This window comes from Lepisosteus platostomus, chromosome 10, assembly GCF_059453375.1.
Source record: "Lepisosteus platostomus isolate fLepPlt1 chromosome 10, fLepPlt1.hap1, whole genome shotgun sequence".
In the NCBI taxonomy this organism is placed as follows: Eukaryota; Metazoa; Chordata; class Actinopteri; order Semionotiformes; family Lepisosteidae; genus Lepisosteus; species Lepisosteus platostomus.
This window is the reverse complement of record NC_142620.1, coordinates 4,889,842-4,913,630: the sequence shown is the minus strand read 5'-3', so window position 1 is coordinate 4,913,630 and position 23,789 is coordinate 4,889,842. Positions and strand designations below refer to the sequence as shown.

Genomic DNA, 23,789 nt, shown 5'->3' with positions numbered 1-23,789 from the left:
AATGGGATACAGCTCAGCCAGGAGCTAGATTAATAATCCAGGAGGAGTGGAACCGTAAGGATAGCTTGCCCTGCTGTTCAGTGAGCTGCCCTATCTTCACATCATTCACCACTGTCCACACACATGGGCTGAAGAGTCTGGAGCTGAAACATCTGATTTTTTTTCTGCTTTATTTTGTTTTGCTATAGTTATGCTACATCGCATAGTTCAATGTTATTTAATGCCATCAGCCACCATTATTTACACTGTGAGTAGGCATACTGTCTATTGCCTTTAGCGTGAGTATTGAATGTTGAAAAATTTACTTTTGGGGTTGCCGTTTCCTGTGTCTTTATGAAATGGCAAAAAAAAAGTCCTTGCATGTGCATAATGCTGTAGTATTCAGTTTTAATTCAAAAGACATTCATTCCGAGCTTATATAAGAAGCTTTGTTTATAGAACACTCCCATTATTCTCTTAAAATTCATTTGAAATTTTTGAACAAGTTGAGAATAAAGTGTCAATATTTAACATATCTGTATCCCAGAAAGCAATACCGGAGAAAATATTCACAAATACTGTAATGAATATTATTTCACCATATAATACTATCATAGGCTGTAGGCCTGAATGAAGAGAGGTGGACGTTATAAAAAAATTGGTGTAATTTAAATTAAGGGAAAGAAATGTGGGAAAGGAGTGTGGAGGCTGCTGTTTATTATAGCTTACCAGCTTATTAGCTTTTACTGCTAGAAATTTTACATGTGCCATGCAGAATACTTAAAACTGCCTTTTAAGAGCAAGACTATTATGAATGCATTCAGCATTTGGAAGATATATTTCTGTTATTTATGCCACAGCCTCCACATTTGTGTAAACATAAAATCTCATGCTTTATTACATCCCTTTTGCACCACAGCCTTGACCCCAGTCATCATAAATTGAGAAATAGTGGGGAACTAATGGAGACAGATGGGAATATGGCATGCCATTTACTCAAATTGGTAAAGTAATTAACCTCGAGGTGCTTGGTTTGCAAGAAAAATTGTTGGAATATCTCAGGGAGCCAGATAAACAGACTCCTGGCTTAACTGCTTTTGACAACTGCATCATAAACTAGACTCATTCTGTTCAATTGACCTGTCAACATCTCAAGACCAAATAAAGATTTGTATTACAATGTACTCACTGAGAAGTGTGAGAACTGAGACTGCTATTCCTTTTGAAGCCCTAATACTGTCCTTTCTGCTGGAGTGACACTGGAGCGTCATACATTCTGTCTTTGGTCATTATGCTGCTTACAAATCTGCCATTGCTGATTGTGTGACAGCTTTGTGACAGCAGATGGAAGTCATTTGGCTGCAGAGAATGGAACAGAGACAGAAGCATTGGCCAGCTCGCTGAGCTCGTTTAGGATTGTGGTGGACAGGGGCCAGATCGGAGGCGGATGCATCAAGGGGTTCCCTGTAATTTGCTCAGGACGGCTTTCTCTCTGCCTCCTGACCCCAGACCACATAACCGCGTGCTCTTCAAAGCCCCTGGGCTTTGTGGCACCTCAGAAAGAGCAACAGTGTTTCTTTTAGGGGTTTAACACAGCGTTTCTCAATATGTATAAACAAAAGCAATTTCAATTAAATATTGCATGCGGCGTGCGTGCGAAAATAAAAAGGGATTTTGCGAATGCAGGTTTGCAGCCAAGCTCAGTCTCTCTTTTCTGTTTTTTGTTGAATGGTTGTAACGTTGCAGTGGCTCTTGATGTCACCATTGTTTCCAAACAAGGCCAGGGTCAGTCTGGTCACTCGGTCTGTATGTCCAGCCTGTGGCCGGAGGGGATCTGACCCTTTTCCATCCAGCTGAGAACATTATCTCCCAACTTCTCCTCGATCCTCTTTAAGTCATGTTAAACAGGAATTAAAGCAATGTGTACATATTTATTGTAGTCTTCTGCTTTGGAAAACATTTATTATTTTTTTAGGAATGCCAATTGTGTGACAAGCCTGTTTTTTTTTTCTGAACACTTTATGATCTACATTGGCTTATTAGGGAAAAGAAAGAAATATATTAAGCACAGCAGGACTCTCTGGAGAGTAAGGAGCAGTGTAAGTGAACAAACTGTCTTCCTCTGACGGTCATTTGCAGCACCAGTACAATCTCTTCATCTGCGATCGCTTATTTTATGATGGCAAGCCTAGTTTGTTGTCTCCTTTTAAAAAAGGTATATGTAGTATTCTGTAGGATCACAGAGATTAGTTTGTTTCTGCTGAGCACAATCTGATAAAGTAGGCTTTTTTTCTTCTCTTTACCTCCCCCCTCCAGCCATAAACCCACTCACTGTATACAGTAAATGTTCCCTTATTGCCAAGTGAACCCCATAAGAAGCACTAAGATGTGCTGGCAAAATGCTTGCACAAGTTCTTAACCTAAAACTGACTCAACTTTGTGCCAGTTTGACTGCTTGTATTTTGCATTCCAAAAAGGAAATTTGAACATCATGTGCGATTATTTTTATATTTCTGGATTCTCAGTATGTTGAAGGATATAATTAAAGATTAAAGCTAACCATTCAAAACTATTCCTAGTGATTTCCTCTTGTCTTTTTCTGAGAGAATAGAATACTAACTGCAGTGCATCTGAATCCTGAGGTATTCTTTTACATTTTTTGTTCTTTGTTTTTAATATGCAGGTAGGCTCTCTGGCAGATTGTCAGTTCGCAGGTTGCTCCCTGTATTTAATTCAGCATCCCGTTGTCCGTTTCTATAATAATACACATACGCTCATTGTCTGAGTGAAGTGAGAGCTGTGTTATTTTTTATTCTTATTATCAGTAATAAATAAAAAACATGACCCGCTTTGGCCTTGGCACCTCACAGCTACAACATCGTATTCAGTACATCTGGAAATACCCATTTAACTGAATCAGTGAGTTTCCATTCTGCTTATTGGTGCTGGCTTTACAAAGACTTAGCTGTGTGCCTCAGGCTACAGCCATCAGAGTAGCACAGCTAAAATCGGCAAGTGAGAAAATATGTATCCTTCTGTATTCCGGTCTGAGAACTGCTTCCATTCACCGGAATGTCATATACCCTAGGTGAGTGTAAGTCAGCTGTGTTGCAGCCGAGGTGAAGCACAGTAAAAATGGTACCCTGTTGTGACATTTTCAGTCATACCGTGTGGGATGTTTTCCCAACACTGGGCTTCACACAGTACACAGGATTGTGAAAACCCCGATGTCTTTCAGTTTTGCAGCTTTTTTTTGTATGTATCACCCCTGGAGTCTGTTCAGCACTTTGTGCCCAAGCATTTGGTCATGCCATGGTCTGAGCTGCATTTGCATCAGAAAGTCTCTACGTGTGCTTGGGGAACATTCGTGGTCATTAATTTATTTGCGTCAAGTCCTTAACCAGTGCTTTGCACCTTATTGTGAAAGATGTCTTCTGTTCTCTGGTTGACATACCAGCAGTGTGGTTTTTTCAGCATGACTGAATATGTTTACGATATGAAAATGGCTACACATTATGAACTGTTTTTTTTTCCTGCATCTTTGTCTTTGGGAGGTAAATCTGTCCTCTGCCAAATGCTGTATTGTTTTACACTGAACGTGGAAATAGTTTGTGTTTGTAATGCAGTTCCCATTTGTGTGGATCCTGGGTAAGCCATGTGAAACAATAAAATTTATGCCTTGGCTCACAGCAGTAGCACTGTTTGCGTTTTACATAGGCGTAATTCAGTAAGAGGAATTCCTTTAGTGTCAACAAGGGTGCTGCAACAAATACCAGTGCCGTCTGCTAATCTAACACAGACCGTTTTCAGGATTTTCTTGTGTTGTATGCACATAGAATTTCAGTCCCTGTAGGATGACTTCAAACTGCCATTTGTGCTTTTGTATGGGCACATGGTAGTCCTAAATTCGGTCTAGTGTCCCATATGTGTGATCGGTATTGATTTTATTGGCAGCAGGTTAAAGAGACGCGAGTGGAAAAGTAACAGGGAAAAGTGTGCGCTCAGAATCTTGACATATTTTCCTAGTTGTGACAACTGATTTGACAATGACAGGTGATTTGGGTCTACCTCTAATAAGTGAATTAATCGGAGGTAAAACATAGCGATCTGTCATGTTCGTGATACCTTAACAGCTGGCTGGCATGTCCTTTGGTGACAAGCTAGTTTGTCCTGTGCAAATCTTCTGTCACAAAACGGAAGAGAGGCATTGGGAGAAAACTACGTGGCCGTTCCTGAGTATGTGAGGAATTTCTTGTCAGACATAGCCAGCTGTGCCAATAATATTATCTTCAGTAGCATTAATCACATGCTCTCCCCCAGCCCCTTCTCCTCCCCAGCGGCTGAAAGAGGAATCTGTCAAAAGTTGCAGGGAATCGCCGAAAGCATCGCCTACCTGAAAGACTATTGTGCATGCTTAAAAAACACAAATGATAAACGAGAGCAAGTCGCATACCTGTAGGACTCTACCACCATTAATGGCGCAAATGAATGAAACAAGTTTGATAGCAAATGTATGAATTGTTAATGAACAACAATAAGAAAGTAGAAACTTAGCTGATTCGGGCGCAGTACAGTATGTTCTGCATTTTAGTGTCTGTCTCAGAGAGAATCAGATCCAGGCAAACGCAAGGTTTTCACATAGGAATACCGTGCAAATATATTGGAGTAATCTTATTTCCATTTTCTGTTAGACTCCTTTATGTTTTTCGTTTATATCTGTGTCTATTCTGGTGCCTTTCCTGCAAACGTTTTTTTTTGTTGACTTTTTTACTGTTTTCATCTCAGACTAATTTGAAGGGCGGTATACAACAGTCTGTACCCCTTCCCCACTCTTAATAGTCTGATACTGTCCTTGGAATTGCTGTGCTCAACAGGCTCTGCCTCCATGAGAAACATACGTGGTTGGTTTTATCTAGAAGAGTATGTATTTTCTATGTGAAAAGATTCTGTTCTTTTTTGAGAATGTGTATTGTCTTCACATTTCTGTAAGCCTGCAGCCTCAGGAACTCCACAAGAAATGAGACTTGTATCTCGGTGAGTTTTTGTTCTGAGGTGCTTTATTTTTTTTAATAAATAAGGATTAACCTACACTGTCAGTCATGGCCAATGCACAATTGCTTTCAAATGCATTTTCTATAGCCATTACACTTTAGCAACTGATTTCAGAAGCTAAGTAAGGTTGTGCATCGTTAGAAAAGAGTGGGAGGTATTGAAAGAACAACAGAAAGTGCAGGGACAGATGGCAGGGTGTCCACAGATAGAGTACGGGCTCTGCTCAGGTGCACTCATAGCGAGTTTGCCCTTATACCGAAGTCAGAGGTGTTTTCCATGTGACAGCTTCACTGACTGTTGAGTCGAGCCCATTTCTGATACCAGACTGGCCACAGAGAAGATTCTGTAGTCAGATGTCAGGCATTGCGAAATAATTACTTTGAGTCCATAAAAATAGTCCATAACAGGCTGTTCCTGTTAGAATTCTACTTTATTCAAAGTTCGCTTTGAATGAAGAAAAACTTGAGTGTCTGCAATCTTGCGTAGATCACCTCAATCACAAATATTATATGAGAATTAATTAAAACTCATTTCAATTGTGACATAAAATCCGCACTACCAAGCACCCACTCCTGCATACCCACATATTCAAACTTATTTCATTTATCTGTGCCTCCCATCCCCCTCTGCCTGTGACGATGTCCCTTGTTTCACGTAGCTGTTTGAATTTCCAGCAGTCCCAGTGATGAAACCAGGATTATTCATTGTGCTGGGAAAGTTTAGTTTCCCTTTGAGGGTAATATAGGGGTATTACACTTGAAAGGAGATTGTGCATCTGACATAAATTTAGGCTTCTGGGGAAGTAAAGGCCTAGAGGCAAATGGCTTGATAGTCAGAATATAAAGCGATCTGCACAATAGCCGCACCTGGTTGAGGTTATCTTGACAGCTGGCCAGTGAAGGTATCATTGAAATCATTGATCTGTACCTCTTTTAAAGGCTGACAGACTACAGCGTGGCATTTTCTGGTAAAAGCGTGTCTACCTCTGCATGAAGAAAAGGCCGTTGCTCCAGAAAAATATTTATGTATGCAAATCTGTCTGTCTATTGATCGATCTGTGCGACCCAAAAAGAGCCGAGCAGCTCTTATGAAGTATCCCATCGTCTGCGTGCTAGAGAGGCAGAGCTCAATCCAGTGGTGATGGATGACTGATTCTAAAATGTTGAGGTCTAGAATCTTTAGATACACAGCCCGAAGACTCAAATTAGTTTGCAGGCAATGGTACCATCTCATTGCCTTTTTACTGTATATATTTATTTATTCGTGGTTCAAGTTGCAAGTTGCATGGGAGAAGGAAGGACATATCTTTTCGGTCCTTAGCTGTTTAATAACCTGTGTTTTGTATGTTCTTTTAAAAACTGTTAGGGTTTTATAAGAAGGAAACTTTGACGGCTGGCAGGATGTGAAATGCGTGTCTGTGGGCTTTGAGCCAAGGTCACACCAGGTCTTTGAAGGGATGTTCCTTTTCGAGATTTTAGCCCTCCTGGTGTTTTGCTGGTAATCCGTGTTGCTGGCAAGGTAAAATTTTTGCTAAGTGAACAGGAATGAAATGTCACGATGTCTTCAGGGTGATGGAAGCATCTCTCGGTCTGGAAGAACTTTTCTTGTAGATTGAGCCTTTTACAGAAACAAGCGGTGAATTGATTTCAAATTTATGGTGACAAGTTTCTAATCATCGGCAGGGAACTCAGATTTTCAGCGGAGTGCCCTATAAAGAAAGACATTCATCCATAACTTCACTTCCAGAGTGAAACTGATTAAAATGATGCTTTTTTCAATGACATTCCAGGATAAAAACTCGTTTAAAGTTAATTTCTTACCATTTGACTCAACGACAGGACTTCCCACCCCTTCTTCTCCCTTCAACTGCGATGGGGAGGGTGCCATTGAAATGCACCGGCGTCTTGAATTTAATCAACGTATCGAGCGGACGGGCTTATTAATTTGTTTCCCATCACATGTAATTCTGTGCAAAAGAACTGATGCTTTAACATTATTTTCGTATAAGTTTTTGATCTGTTGGAACTGTCTGCTAGCACAGCGTATTAGGGCATGTAAAGATCAGTGTTATTCCCTTTTATAAGTGTCTGTCAGCAGGTTGACGAGAGCAGTGTTATCTTACGGTCCCTCCACCCAGTTTACAAGCAATAGAGTTTCTGCCTGCATTTAAAAGCCCACGCCTCTGACCTGCCAGCTGTTTAGAAGGGTTTTGTTGTAGGTACATTTTAGCATCTGACAACTTGAAACTTTTTCACTTTTTCTTTAAACTAGTAATTGATCCAAGCAGAGAGGCCCATTTATCTCTCATATGTCTTGTTGCAGTAAAGCTGTCAGTACAAATCTTATCACATGGAGCTACATTTGTTTTCTGTAGTGATTTATGACGGCTTTGAAAAGGTCTGGTGATCCCATAGGCTACCATAATTCTGCGGCTTCTTCCCGTCAATAGAGTGGACACTTCGGACAGCGTTTTCAGAGCCGATTTGATAAATCAGTTCTTCTTGTTTATATTAATTGATCAGAAACAGGTTCCCTGAGGGATTTATCAAATACCATGACAGCCTCTGGAACTGCATCGCTGTCCAATGAAAGAATTGTATTGGCTGGGCTAGAGTGACGAAGAAACAGATATTGTAATGAATGGTTGTGTCGGCAGAAACGAAAATGTCATAAGTGATTCAAAATATTGCATATCATGCATGTAATGTCTGATCAGCTTCTTCTGCTGTGCTTCATTGTTCCTCTTAAGAAAATAGTGTTATCAGAAATCAAAGACTAGGGCAATTCTAACTGCCTTACAAACAACAAAAAAACCTATAATCTCATCATATATACCCTGTGTCATAATTGTTGCTTGCGTTGCAGAAATAAAAATCGTATTGGAAGGTCCGTTTTTTTTTCTGAGAGGATTAGCGTGCCTTTTGTTTTCATTATCCTGATGCTTTGCTCAATAAATTATGAGCTTCACAGAGGCAAATCCATGCTAACAAGAGAAAAAATCCTGGATTTACAAGTGAGAAATGGTACATAATAGATTGATTACATTGCTGTCAACCAGAAAAGAAATAATCCCTTTGCCATGAATCCTTCTTCTCGCAAGGAATGCTAGAGAGCCTTACAGTGAAATTGTTTTTTTCTTCTATATATACAGCATGATTTCAGCACATCCAGTCTAATGAGAGTGTTCTCCCTTATACAATAGGTGCTACTAAATACAGTGATTTAGGTAGCAGACTGCTAGACTGTGCCAGATTACTATAAGGTGCATAAAAGCAAGATGAAGCATTGCTAATTATATTTGTCTTTTTTATCTTTTTTTTTCTGCTGCTTGAGAAGAAGTACACACGTCTCTTTCTCTGTTTGTGCTTTTGTGTTTTTAAATACAAGCGTTCCCTCTGTCCTTAACTCCCTTGCAAACGCAAACGGACATTTTCAAGTGATCCGTTCCAAATTCTGAACCCCAGTCAAACTGCACATACACAACACAAGGGACTGGAAGAATAATTTGATGTTGCTGAGGGGCTATGAGGTTTCATGTATTTATTACCCAGAACCCTCCATCAGTTATTCAGAAGAAGATAGTACACCATTAGGCATGCTTTAGAATGACAAGCAGTGAATGCCTGCACAGCGCTAAGAGACAAATAAGCTCATGATAAATTCCCTCTGCTGCATTCACTATCCTTTATTACAAATGCACTTAGCCATTTTAAAACCCAGGTAAGCCTTCATAACCCCAGTGGCTCTGCTTTTGTCATTAGCTCTACCTGTGTAAACAGCCTGCTGCCAGAAATATCGACAGGTCAAGCCCAGCAGCAAGCATGGCTGTCCCAGAGGCACACAGCCTGACGTTTCTGACCACATTAAAGAGTTAACTAGTAGCAGAGACTTGCGTTGGGTGGGGAGCTAATGAATGGAATGGAGATTGAAAGAAGATCTCTTTGGACGTGCATCGATCTGCAGCTTCTGGAAAAAAAAAAGAAAGGCAGGAAAAAAAAGAAAAAAAAAAGAAGAAGAAAGGCCGGCTTTAGAATTCAGCAGGCAGCTTCCAAGCAGAGTGACCCTGGCACTGTGCCCATTAGCAGACAGCTCTTTCGGTGTTTATCTCCTCGTGACAAATAAAGCTGTACACATTGTTTTCTCCCCTACCCCTGCCCAGTTCTTCTTATTAGGCTCACAAACCCAGGATTGGAGCCGTGTGGCCCCAGTCAGTTCTCAGGCGTGTTTGTCGCAGGGGAGCTGGTCAGGGACTGTGTGGCAAGAGAAAATAAGAAACAATATTATAGACTTTCTCTGCCATGTTTGAAGTTCCTTTTTTAAATAAGTTGGAAGGTACCATGTAGTTTTTGTCTCCCATATGGTACTTTTTTAAACATCCCATTGTTATTGTTTTAAACGGCTTGCCTTTCTACAAATGTGTTTCACAAATGCAGTGTGGTGGTCTGTAGTTGAATCTGGAAAAGAAAGCACACAAAAAAAAACGTGGGTTCACTTTTGTACTTTGCAGTTGAAGACTGTGCAAGGTTGAGCCCTTGAAATCCAGAATCTGTACCTGTAGGCTTTTACTTTTGTATTTTCCGAGTTGTATTTTTTTGTTTTGTTTTTTTATTTATAAACCCAAGCAGATGAGAAGGTGCCAGACTGCGAAGGCAGGCTGTGGAGCTGCAGAATTTCTTATCCCCCACAAACAAAACATCAGAGAACAATCGCGCCTTTACCACAGTCACAGAGAAAACCATGGATGAGATCTGTATCAGAAGTGGCAACTTGAAATGTTGCTTTAGCTTTTCCCCTAAGAAACCACTATAACAACACTAGGCTCTCAAGCCCTTTGAAATGACAGGCGTTTACTGCTACCAAGAACCATCATAAGCCGTGCTTGTGGGCTGTTTGACCGAGCCTTCAGAAGTGGTGATTGTGGGTTGCTTCATAGCCCATTTTAAAGACATTGGTTTGGGTTGTACCTGGAGGCATCAGAGGACCTTGTTTGGATAGATGGGCTAAAAAGGTTAAAGCTATATACATCAGAGATTTAAACCCATAACCTTATAGACTTTAATCAGCACACCAGTGACATAGGGAGCCACTGCAGAACAACACAGTACAATCATAGAGGTCTTATTTGCTATACCATGTTCCTCACGTAGCTTTCCGTGCTGTATTTTTATGTAGTCTTTACATACATGACTAAAACATATGGACCTAAAGTATATAGCTGTTTTGCGTTGAGGAGACTCTGTATGAGCCAGTTTTGTTAATGGAGCTCTGTCGTCTGTTGTGAACTCCCTTTATCGTTTGTTTTTCTTTAAAAGCTGTTTCTTTGCGAGTCGCTTGTTTTCTTATCCTTTGTTTTTTAGGGAATCCTACAGAATGTCCAGTTGTAACATAACTATGTGAAGCTATAATCCTACTAACAAAAAAAAATGTTTCCTTAACAGTATCATATGCTTCTTCAGACTACAGAAAATCATAAGATTATTCCAGTTCTGTTGCATATTCTGATTCACTATTTTTTTTACTGGAGATAAAGAGTTGTCAGGAACAAGTAAAAAGAAAAGAAACACAATGTTTCGGCTGTGGAGCCTTCTTCGGATCAAAAGAAAATGTTATACTATGCCCTGTGTAACAGAATGCTCAAGAGTACCTTGGAGGCAAGTACAGTATACAGTAAATATGTAATAAACCCAAATCATAAATTCTACTGCCTCCTATTCCTTCATCACTAGCACAGCGGGGCTGTGAGAGGAGAGAGGCAGACTTATTGTTGGTCCAGGTGAATTTGTGGATTTGATGCACTAATTTGATTTTACCTTGTGAATATCTAATTATTTTGAGATTGTGGTCAGATCAGATCATGTTAAAATACATCAATCAAAGTTTATTCATCAAATGCACAACAATACAGCATGCAGCAATAGTTGCTGGCATTGAATGTCTTTTCTACAAGCTCACCGGGGGGCGATAAAAATCACAAAATTAAGGTTACAAAATAGGGGTTAATATCAGGAACACCTTGCAATGGGAGTATTGTTTAACAGAAATTTAGTGGTCACTTCTGGGCCTTTGGGGGTTTTTGTAGACAAGCCATTTCATTGACCTGTCTGGACTTTATAATTTAGACTATTGTCTACATTTTAAATTAGCAGGGGTCGAAGACGCATGTAGCCTGTGGCATTCACTGTGTAGTGTTAGTTCAATATTTTGGTCTTCATTACAAGTAGTAATCTTTTCTTGGAGAATTCTTTAGCGCTGGATGATTGGAGAACATAAATCATGGAAGTCCACTCCATCCAAACAAATTTAATGAGGTACTTCTGGGACAGAATATTTAGGGAAAATAATCGGCTCGCTCGAGACTGTAACTGTCATGTAAATAATAGAAATAATAGCAGTCTTAAGAAGTATAAAGTAATATAAATCTTTGCTAACTAATTTTGTATTCAAGGTTTGTTAATAAGTGTTAAAAATCAGCAGGGTTCCTCTATACCAACTCCTGGAGTGTAACCAAATAGATTAGGATATCACTTATCTCAGTGCTGTTCTGACTAATTACATTTATTGATTAATGGGTTATTGGGTTCACAGGATTGCCTGTTTAAAGGATGTCAACTCAAGATTCCAAGTGAGTGCTGTGGGTTTCTGTTCTCACACAAAGATGAGATTCAGTCCTATACCACGGAGAAAAGCATGATCTTTTACTTTTAAAAAGCTGTCTCTCAGATGCCACAAACGTTTTTAAAATGAAACTGTGAAGAGATACTGGATTCTGTGATCAAGAGCGCTACATTTGTGAGAGATTTTCCAAGCCACTGGTCCTTCACAGTTAGGGCAGTAATGTAAATAATGAATTCATGGCCCATTTGTGCTCAGTCGTTGACTGAGAGCACATATTATAACACATACCCCAAGCTCAGTGGTGTCCACTCACTGTGTCAATAATCTAGGGTACAGTTACAATCCACAGGATTTGTACATAAAACCTAGTAATGTAAGATTGGACTAACATTTCTTTAGAAAGGAAAACTGCAGTGTGGTGTGGATTGTCTAGTATCCAAACAGCAGTTTTAGGAAAGTCATCTTTGTCAGGTGCCTTCTTGCTCTGCCTTGCTCTCTGCTCTGTCCATCAGCAGATTTCTGCACTCATACTGTGCTCCCTGGCCTCTTGCCTCACTGTACAATTACACTGCACTCTGGCAACCTTCAGGACAGGTCTATGGATGTACTGAACTTCCTTCTTTGTCACCTGGTTAAAATGCACACACTGTCTCGCAAGTGCTGTCAAATTTGGATTTTTCCTGCTGCTCTTTTTCATTTATTCCACTTCTTTGTGATTGCTGTGAGATGGACTAGTGAAAGACCAAGAACTGAGCTAAAATCCCTATAGCAATCCCAGGTGAGATTTACATATGTGTATGGATGGTTGGGACCTTGTATTGAATGTTTACAGTACACCTCCAAGTTCTTTTGATTTCATAAATATTTATTTTACTCATGTGGTGCTTGGCGTTCTAGATGTTTTTTTTTATTTCTGAAAATATAGTAAAAGGGGCACTGAGCTGAGCAGGACCTGATAAGTACAATGTCCACCTTTTGCCTTTTATGTGATTGTGTGACCCCATGCCAGATTAATTTTGATATTTGTTAATGAAAGCCATAAAATCTGGAATTTATTTTTCTGTCTCTGAGCCTTCAGTTTAGTTATTGTTATATTGTTGTGCTTTTGTTATTTTTGCCATTAGCTGAAAAAGAGATCTGCTGAAAATAGTACTGTACCTGGGCATAAAGTAGCAGTGCAGGCTGTTTCCAGATCAAAAGTGAAACGTTTGAAATTGGAATGATTTACAGAGCATCCAAAACCCAGGCATAACTGAATACTTCTCTCTTAATTAGGATGCAGAGATCACTTAAATGTAATTAATTATGGTTTAAAGGCAGGTATGTACAGTGAAAATCAGTGCTGAAAACTAGAATTTTAGTTCCTACCCAGTATATTTCAGTTCTACCCAGTGAAATGAAGGCGGAGGCCAGTACAAGGTCTCATTCTTTAAGTTTGTTAAATACTTTATGTATTACAATTTGTCTTTGTGTCCAAGTAATAAGACAAAGTGTTTTCTCATCCTACCAGTGCAAGTTGTACTACATACTGTATCTCCTTGAGTCCTGTGCCGGCTGGCAACTTCACATTCATTTTAGATTGAAATGCCTGTTTGATAATGCACTTTGCTGTAACCCCTGTGTTTCAAACACATATTTAAAATGCATTTGCTTCAGTATCAAAAGAAAGAGAAATGAATATCAAAATAAGGTGTTTTTTTTTCCTTTTTACAAGAAGGAAATGTTGTACAGATGGCCTGCTGTGACATTTCACTGTAAACTAGGCAGCATTTGCACAGTGACATAAGAAAAGTGAAGGCACTTTTCAAAACTAGAAGGGGTATTTGAAAGCAATTCTTTGCACTGGTAATGGATATGGTAGATGTGTAGATTGTTAGTATTTCATCTGACAGCCATGACTGCAGAACTATTTTCACAGTAATGATATGGCCTGGAACTTGACTTAACATTAATGGTTTAGAGGGGGAGAGTGTGTGTGTGTGTTGGAATACCTGTCCGTAATTCTGGTTGGTTACGTAGTTCAGTGTTCAAAGAGGCAGCTTGCACTGTGGGAACGATGATTATGAAGCAAGATTGATACAGTTTTCAAGGAAATCAGAAGCCTGCTGTAACCATACTGGGGCTGTGTTTTTTCCCTCTAATATTTGCAGTGCTAAGCAGGCAAAATAGCAAGATGGAGTAGCCAAACTACACACAGCAACCCAGAGCTAGAACATCACTGTCGAAAGGATAGCAGTGCTGTATTAATGATTATATAATTTTCTGCCTCTTCACTTCTTACACACTAATTTTATATTTGATATTGAAGGACGTGACAAAATGAGTCATTTCTAGCTATTCCCATTTCGTTTCGCTTTACTGCAGGTAACTGCAGTGACCTTGCAGCTTCTCAATATCTCCATAAATGTATTTATGAATAATTTATAATCTACTAAAGTTTAAAGTTTCACAAATCTGTTTTTAGTTTACATAAAACAATATGTTATCGGTCTGTAAAATGATGCATGAATTGTAGAATGTGGTGCTTCTTGCCTAATTATCAAGGTTACTTTAAAAAGAGATTCATTGAAATAAAAGGACCGTAGCTCTTGCCAGTAGATTTACATTTTAAATTAAAAGAAAGTTAGTCGTTTTAAACTCTGCTGCATAAATTTGTGTGCATAATGATGGAAATTTTATTTGGCAGCTACGGTTTTTAAAAAAGGCAAATTGAAAAAGGACATAAGGTTATACGAGGGCTCGTTTGAAAGAAGAAAACAATTTTGAACGAAACCTTGAATGTAGCCATAATTACAGCGCATCTGTGCACAAAAACACATTTTAGTGCACGATTCTGGTTTGCAAATATGTCCTGTTTATGGCCCTTAATTGTAGTTGTTTGCGCCTCTGAAAATGGTCTTGCCTGTGTCTTGGCACTCGAGTGCACCTCCTCAGTCCTGACCACATGAAGAAGGGAACTCCAGTGTGTGGGTGGCTGTGCCCACTACAGTCCTCAGTGGCTTCCACAGTGGAGCCCACTTTTCAAACTCCTCACTCTCCTGATGAGGTTTTTCTGATCGTTACTCTGGGAAGAAGAGAAACATTTAAAAAGGAAGGCATAGTCATGTCCTAATAAGCTTTATCCTCCCTATTGGTAACATCACAGAGGGCTTGTTTAATTTGTGTCTTTAATGTTTTACTCCTTGGCCTCTCACCAGTCTTCCCTAGGAGTCCAGCGCATTCTTTATACTGTAGTTCTCTCATTTCGCTTCGCAGGCGCAGAGCCTGTAGACCACAGTGGCTCTCCTTCAGTGCCGTCGTCCTGCAAGCTTGCACCACGGCGCATTGGAGACAAAGCCGTGCCAAGTTCAAAAGTGGGAGGTTTTTTTTTTTATAAGAGGGAGACGAACACCTTTGATTGCTTTAAAAAATCCTGAGGGCTGGAAAAAGAAATGATATTTGGACCGTTGCTCTATCTGCAGTATAAGTGAAATTAGTTGAAAAAGAGCAGATGATGTGGAGGTCCCAGTTCATGAAGGCATAGGTATATAATAATCACATTTTCTATTTCACATTCTGTTTGCACTGAGAGAGAGAACGTAATGAACAGCATTCTACGCACTCAATAGAAGCAGTTAATTCTGACAACTATTCGTACTGTAGACATCGGGTTATTAAAAAAAAAAGTTTCTTATTTGTTGGGGTTTTTTATTTATTTTTTTTGATTTTATGTTCAATAATTCATTGATTCCCAGCAGCAGGGAAGAGACAGAGATTTATAGTATGTGATTGTGTCATGTCTGGTTTTATCATGTCGATAGGGAGAAAATTGACCACAACTACAAAAGCCTATTTCTAATTCTATTTGATCACCATGGGAACTCATCAAAACAGGGGGCAGCACTGAAGTTTCATTAACAGATCATCTCTGATCTCCTGCTGTGTCCCGTCTTCATTTACTCTCTCACATATCGCCACCGCTTAGATACCAACCACCAGCCGAGGCGCGGGGACAGTAATGGCATATTTACCATTCCCTACCATCCCCCAGATTAATATTAAACTGTTAAGAGAAAATGAGAGTTTATTGATTTGTTTTAAGCCACGCATGTTCTAGCAGTGAGCGTTATTCAGATTCACTGAGTGCCAATAGATAAGTGATTTCAATAAGCAGACAAAGAAGAATGCAGTCTGCAGGCGAGAGCAAGGAGAGAGCAATGGTAAAGGCATGTTTAATCTTTCTTACAGGGCTAATCGTTACTTTTGCAATTTGGGATTGTTTGTAGGCGAATCCTTTCAGGGGATGGCTGAAAGAATGAGGGATCACAACGGTAATGCTAGGGAGCAATCCGAAATGACCAGGGTTTTGCACACAACCGTCCGAGCCCAGCGGCGCACACTCCTCCGTGCCCTCCTCCACTCGATGGAAAATCAGCCGTATGTGACCAAGGGGAACAGGGGTTATTGCTTTTACAGATTTCTGCCCTGGCCTGATTTCCATTTTTAAGATAACTCGCGGTCTGCAGGAAAGCCTTCTGTAAAGAGCCGGTAATAAGTGTAATAGCCAAAATGGCCCAGTGGCTGGTTTCCTGTGGGGTTTGTGAGTCAGTCATTTGATCTTCCCTCATTCCTGCTGGGAAGGAATGTGGGATTTGCTACCAGAACCATGAGACAATTCCAATTCCCAAACCATTTTTAGACCCTTTTATCAGTAAAACCTCCATTCTAATAACGGGTCCCTGTCTCCCTCATTCAGGAGGCACTCGTAGTTAGAAAGATGTGTAAAAACTGTTTATTTAGCAAGGATATTGTGTTGGAGGCCAACAGAGCTTTTAGGCAAGAGTTCTTTCTGTACTTGATTTAGATGCAGTGTGACAGTATTTATGGGTTTTAGTGCAAACTATTTCATTATACAAACATGAGGCGAATAAGGAAAGTAAAATGGTACACTTGCTGGTCAAACTATTAGGACCTCCTGTTGAAATAATGGACTGAATTTGCGGCGCATGAGTAAAAAATAGTGATGTGAAATAATTCATGTACTGTAGCACCTAAACACAAGGCAGGAGTGATACCAGCAGCAACTGCCCAAACCTGCAGTCACCCAGGTGTCACTGCATTTTTCAAAAAGGGCTGGAGGGGGACCTTATATTTGTGAATTGCATTTCAAAAAGGGGCTTATATTTGTGAATTGCATCTCTTCCTGGAAAAAAAAAGGATAAAAAAAAAGATACGTAGAGAAGGAAATGGCTGAAGCATTTTTGATTGATAAAATATTTGGACTTGAAGTTGCTCAGATGTGTCAAGTGGTATCTTTGTTCAGTGGGTTAAGCAGCGAACGCTCAAAGTTTGCCATTTTCCTGCTCCTTTGTGAGTTGGCTTTTGGTCTTTACTGTCACCGGTTCTGAAGGTTGAAGAGAAAAGCGGTGTCAGAAAGCTGATTGGTAGCACAGAATTTTCTGAGACAATCTGAATCTCATATTCAGCTACTTTGCCACAGTGGATTAAGATGATCTAAGAGGGCTTTGAGAGCTCGATAAAATCAGGCAAGAGAGAGAAAAAGAGCACAGGGAGAATTTTTACCCTTTTTGTCCTTCGAAGTTAATTGTTAAAGTTTTTCCTCTCCGTTCTCAGTGTGTTTCTTGTAAAGTGGTTCCATTTTGTTTAAGAATTTATGGATTTTTTCCCCTCATATAGAAATGCAAATTGCCGAGAAACGGTTGAAGTTTCAGCCGCTTGTCTCATGTCTCATCATCTCTCTTGCATGTGATTGCTTCTGTCAAGGGTGATTTTTAACAAAGCTTTATTACGTTTTCACTTCGATACAGAAATGGCAAATATGAAAATTAAGATAAAATAGTTCTGAAGTGGTTTGTTGATTGATTTTCTTTTTCATTTTTATTCTTTTTGTAATGCCAAACCCCTGTTTAAATTTAAAACTCTAGGTTACTGGAAGTGCAAACATGATCCTGTTGCTCAGGAAAAAGGTTCATATTGTGATATTATTTTTTTTCCAATTCACATACTGCAGGCACTTTCATGCATAAAGGACATCCATAATAACAATCGTACACTCAAGGCAAAACCAAGGATATTATGAAGCGATTTTTCCGAATCATTTTGGAGATATAATGTAAGATTAACATTGTTTGGTATGTCCTGCTATTTAATCTTGTATTAGAAATCAATAATTATATTTAAAAAAAGAATTTACAAAACAGTGAAATAAAGTGTTCCTGTTTCATTGTGAGCTGACTTTCATTGCTATTTAATACTTTTCAAGTGATTTGCTGTTAGTAATTTAAAACACACAGTGAAGTGTACAGTACATAAGAATTGGGATCCTTGCAGTGGGATGAAAGTGTTAAATAATTGTATGTACATAGTACAATTACTAAAATTCAGTTATTTTGTCCTTAAAGGTAATGTTTCTGTTTGAAATCCAGATTAATACCCTGTATAACACTAGCACAATGTGGTATTGAAATGACTGACTGGTCCTCAACTAAATCTTGTCCTGCTGTCACTGCCAAGTGAAAGGTTACAGTAATCTGAGCTCTGTAACACTTGAGTGGACTTGAGAAGCTTCTTGCAGTTAATAGTTCAGTTGTGATGTATAGGGCTGTGCCAGAGCATGGAATGGAGAAGGGGTTTTACCAACAGCCATAAAAAGGAAAGAAGAAAGAAAACAGCTTACTGTATATTGAAAGAATCTACTTGAATTGTGAAATTAGAGCCCCATATACGCTGACAAATATGATAGCAAGTCCCCATGGTTTGTCGTCAATGTCATCTGTCAGTGGCCCAGCTACATCACGTAGGCAGGAGCATAATACACAATGGAAACTTTCCAAATCCTTTTAGTTTTTGTGGGCTGAATGCATTTGGTTATTAGACAAATGGAGTAAGCTTTGCAGACTTCATTTTCATTCTTGGCAGCACGCTTTTATCATAAGGCAGATAGTCATTAATTTACAGAATCAACGCTGGGAACAGCTTTTGTGATCTCATATTAAATTTTCCCCTGAATCCGCCCCTTGGCAAAAATTACTCACATCGTTAAAAAATATTTAATTAGGCTGTAGTTTATACCCAGCTCACAGGGGAAATGTTGGAATTAATATGATTTGCATGAATTCTGTTTCTCCTTTTTGCGAGTGAGATTAGTTCTGAATTCCGTTCAGGGGTCAGTGACCCAGCCAGGGACTTGTATTGGTGAAGGTCAGGCAGGTAGCGAGAGTGTCCCCTGGGTGGCTTCACTGAGAAGACAGCAGAAATTGCTTTTAATTACAGGCTACCTTAAAGCCAGTGGCTGTTGTTGTGTGAGTTTTTTCTTTTTTTTTCCGCTGTGCCATTTGTTTTTGAAGCAACAGATAACCGGGAGAGCAAGCTGTGCGGGAAAGGTTATAGGCTGGAGCCTTGTGATTAGATGTTGAAAATAAAGCTCAAGACCGATACCGGTCAATCTGCGCTATATAATGCGAAGGGTTTCCATAAGAGTTTAGATTTGCCTGAATTGCCCAGGTTTATTTAGAAAGTGCCGCTCTTTAAGATAACAGGTCATGCACACCAATGTAGTTTACATGGCATTACTGGTCATTAACAGTGCTTTCTTGTTCCCACTCTTCCTTGACAGGCACTGGTGGAGTAAGTCTGTAATTACATGGCAAGGGTCTGTACTGGTTAATTACATCAGGTAACTAAAAGGGGTTTACAAGGCCGTTTTTCTGTAGAAACTTCACTTAATGACCAATTCATTACCATGGCATTTCTGAAGGTAGCTTGTGCCCTATAATATGAATGACAATTTACAGGAGGGGAAAATAACAGTTAAAAAAAGTCTTTAGGTTTTATGGAAATACTTTATGCCAAGTGTTATCAATTGAGCGCTGTGTAATAAGAATCATTAATGTAAGAGTAATTATATGCTATCAAACTTATGATTTTCCATTTAGCTAATGTTAAATGCAATAATTAATTAATGCTGAACCCTAGAGCCAACATCAATTTATTTGATTAGTATATTATAAAGAGGCTCCAATATTTTAACGTTATAACATGTGGAATGAATTTAATGCTGATTTTATTTGCACAGATCAGTTCAATGAGACTTTGGACAAACGCTGTCATTAAGGAACATGATTGCTCATTGTTTTTTTTTCCCCTTTCTTCTTTCGGATATGTAGATGATGTATAATTTTGTTGGAAATAAAGGTGTATGATTTTTAGCATGCTTTATCGAACTATGAATTTTTTGTACAAATGTAGTTTTGTCATCTGCTGCTGTAAGTACTTAAATATATAGCTGCTTATAGAAAAACATTGTAGAAATGTTTCACTTGTTATGTACCTTTTTTCTTATACTTTCTTTTTGTTCTCCAGTTTTTAGAGTGACCACTGCTTGTGTACAATGCATTGTTGGTTCACCAAAACAGATATAGTATTTCTAGTTAGGAATCATTAAGTGTAATAATTGTAAAGAATAAAATCTGAAAAGGAAGTAAAAAGTCCCTTGGGAAGCAACCAACTGTCATTGTTTTTAAAATGGCAGACTGTACACCACCTTATTTTAAATAAATTCTAGGCTGTGTCTTTAAAATCTCTTTGAAAGACATGTGTGACTACTGTGAGATGCCAGATTAATACAAATGTCAGTCCATTTTCAGTCCATTTGTTTGTTTCCAGTCAATAGTTGTGTTGCAGAATACAAGGCCACCGATATAATATACGTTGAGCATAATATACAATGCGCCTATGATTACAGAGGGGAGTGACAGTTAACACCCCACCCCAACATTCAAACTCAGGTTTTTATGTGGAGTCATAATGGTTAAAAATGGCATTTTGTTTGGTCGAGATGCTAAACACAGATAGTGAAATCACAAAGCTTCAGTCAGTCTGATCCATTAGGAAAAAAAAAAGGAAAAGACAGTCGGCAAACTGTCCATCATATGATGAAATTTGACAGTAGGGATTATGGCTTTGATGGACCAGAACAGCTAATAGAACGAGCTGACATTTTTGAAACCCTGCTAATTAAGGGTTCCTTCCTTAATATTAAAATAAAGTCTCTGTCTGGCTTTTATGGTTGGAGAATCAGGTGTTTTCATTAATATATGCCAGTCAGTCTTAATAAGCATGGAGGGCAGAGGAAGTTATTATTGAGTGACCTTCTACAAAATAAGCATGTTGCTGAGGGCTCTAACCCTGCCCTGCTCAGGCTGATGAATCTCATTTACAATGCAAAATCCTCTGTAGAAATCCAAGTGTCCTTTATGCAATCACAGAGAATAATCCTTGTGTCTCTTGTAATGTCCAAAATTGCCACTTACCACAACCACTGCTATACAATGAATATTACAATCCATATTATTTTTCCGGCACATTGTCTATATTTCGGCATTTCAGAGATTAGAGGGGAAAAGAAAACGTATTGTCAAGACACTTGTGTTGAAAAGTCAGCTCATTTTAATACTGTTAAAACAGTCATCTACCGTGTTCATGAATTATAATGTACACAATAGGATTGCCGGTGCAGGCTGTGAAAAGGAGATAGCTTTACTATTTCATCTCCATTTTGAAATAGATTTTAAACCACTTTGTGTAATGTATTCACAGAAATGGCAAATTCACACTGAGGTTCTCTTTTCATTATTTGAGCTTAATCCAATTATAAATTTGAATCACCGTTTTTTCCTTCCCAGTAATCCGCCGTTCGATGCTGCTCTTGAGGTTAAAGACACTGATGTAACATGATCTCATTTTTTGGAAAAAAGAAAGAGCTTCTCTCTTACCTTTGTATTTGTGTGGATTCAGCTGTCCCTAATCTGCCTGTTAAGAAAGCCCCATTCTCACACAGGAATCTGTGCTCCCACCTCCATCCTGCCCTGCTCAAGAGACCTCTCCATTCTCCATTCTGTCTTGAGAAGTCTTGAGACGAAAAAGAGTGAGCCTTTAGAAATTAGAGTGCCATTTTTTCCTGCATAAAACTGGAAAGGAAAAGGAAAGATACCATTTTAGGAGTTCTCAATACATGAATGACGAGCTTTTGAAAATTATCCTGGTACTTATTATACAGCGCTATGTAGTGTTTCTTTTTGAAGTTTGTTGACAGATCATAGTTTGATTAATACATTAGTACTTAAACAACACCACAAAAAGAATGGAATAACACTGAGAGTATCAAATAATGTTCTTTATTCTTTTTGTGCAGTGAAGGCGGAGGAATTTGCCAATAAAATTCAGCGTCATTTAAACAGAGCAGTAACGTCTTGCCAAATTATTTGACAAGTGGCACTAGTTAGGAAGGCAGCTGAGTCTTACTGGGCCATTAAATTGTAAGCTGTTAAATTACTGGAATACTTAACTTCCTATGGACAGATTCTCCTTTGCAATAAGTGATTTTTTTTTCTCTTTGCAGATGTCGAAGTAAGATTAGTCTTAGCATATCTCCTTTTATCACAAATAAGCGGCTTGTCATAAGCTTTATAATACATCTGTTATAAAAAAATAATAACATTAACTACTTTAATGATTTAGTGACTTCTTAAACTGCTCTGGGGCGCAAGAAAGAGCTCAAGTTTCTGATGTTTTCCCCATTGAAGTTGAAGCTTTCATCACACGAGTTAAATGTCAGAATAATCATTGTCTCCTCCTTACACAAATTGTAAAAATGGCTGGTGTTTGGATAAATATCTGCGAGAGATATTTAACTGTTTCATTCAATCAAAAATTAAGATGTTCCTGTTTTTCTTTTCTGCTAGCAATCCCAAAGAAAAGTCTCTTGCCATCAGTTTAGCAGTTTTTTTGTTGCTTATGTTCTCCTTTTAATGCATAAAAGTGCCATTTATCTTAACTTAACATAATGACCTTCATTTGTCTTTCAAAGCCTTAAACTGAATAACTTACTTGCTCCTCGGAGATATAACACTATATACTGCAAATATCTACACTACATTTACTGTTCTATCTAAATCAAAAAATGGTCATTACAATACTTAGGAAAATAATTTGATATATGTTTTATATCCAAAGTTGAATTACTTGAATAAAATCCTGGAATAAAAATTTAAAATAAAAAGTTGATCCTGGAATAAAAATAGCTCCTCAAATAGCTCCTTTTTTCAGAAAAGCCTTTGTAAGATATGCAATATACTATAAAGCAGGTACAGTGAATTGTCTATATTATTAGCTTTGTTTAATTTCTTAATTATTGTTTCAGCTCGGAGTAGTAATTTATGAGGGACTCAATTGCTTAGGGGGATTTCACATTAAAAGGATTATTTCCTTGTAATCCCTCTGTCCCCAAAGACTGAACCTGAGCGTCGACAATTGCAGGCCAAAACATTACAATACAATGAAAATCTTGCTGTAAGCAGCAGTTAGTTTACATTCAAGAGCAGATAATTGTTGATTGCTGGATTCTGCACTTCTTCTTCCGCTCATCTTCCATGAGCAGCATCAGATTCCCTCTTATGTACAGTAAGTACATGAAAGATGGATAGACAGTCATCCCTCATTTCCACAAGCCTGTGCCGGTTATCCCAAGCCCAGATCTTGGCCTGACAAACAATGAAGACGTCACCCTGATTAACGCTATTTGTAAGTGTGCGGCCTGGAGTCCTGTCTCTTCTCTTGTTCAGAGGTCTTTTGGATTGTGTAGTGACAAAGTTGGACAAAGCTGTGTCCTGTCGGATATAAGACGGAGAGGTCTTGTCCAAAGGAGAGTGGAAGGATCCGCTCGGCCACAAATTGATCGCTATTGTCCGATGGGACCTCTGGAAGAGGGAAGCAGGGGGCCGGGAAGGCAAGGGGGGGAAGTGAGCGAAGGTCATTCGGTCCCCGCGCTCCTCCCTGTAATTAGGAAGCGGACCTGAATGCTAATGCAGAGCGTTGACTGTGTGTCCTGTAGGTGGAGTTGACAGGCAGCAGCGTGTTCGACTACGTCCACCCGGGAGACCACGTGGAGATGGCAGAGCAGCTGGGCATGAAGCTTCCCCCAGGACGCGGCCTGCTCTCGCAGGGCACGGCGGAGGACGGCGCCAGCTCAGCATCTTCGTCTTCGCAGTCCGAGACCCCGGAGCCAGGTGGGAATTGCGATCACAATGAGGAGGTTGGCGGGCAGGACGTTTACCAAATGATTGAGCTCTGGTGGCTGGTGTGGG

General features: G+C 39.2%; 1 protein-coding gene across 4 annotated transcripts in view; it reads left to right on the top strand.

Annotated features, from left to right (window-relative positions):
• npas3 (neuronal PAS domain protein 3) overlaps nt 1-23,789 on the top strand; it is a 279,243-nt gene that overhangs the window by 201,459 nt on the left and 53,995 nt on the right. For all 4 annotated transcript variants that reach the window (XM_088647618.1, XM_088647621.1, XM_088647619.1 and 1 more), the window contains one exon: nt 23,537-23,711. In XM_088647618.1, coding sequence (XP_088503744.1) covers nt 23,537-23,711 — 175 coding nt within the window. The remainder of the gene's footprint in view (nt 1-23,536; nt 23,712-23,789) is intronic.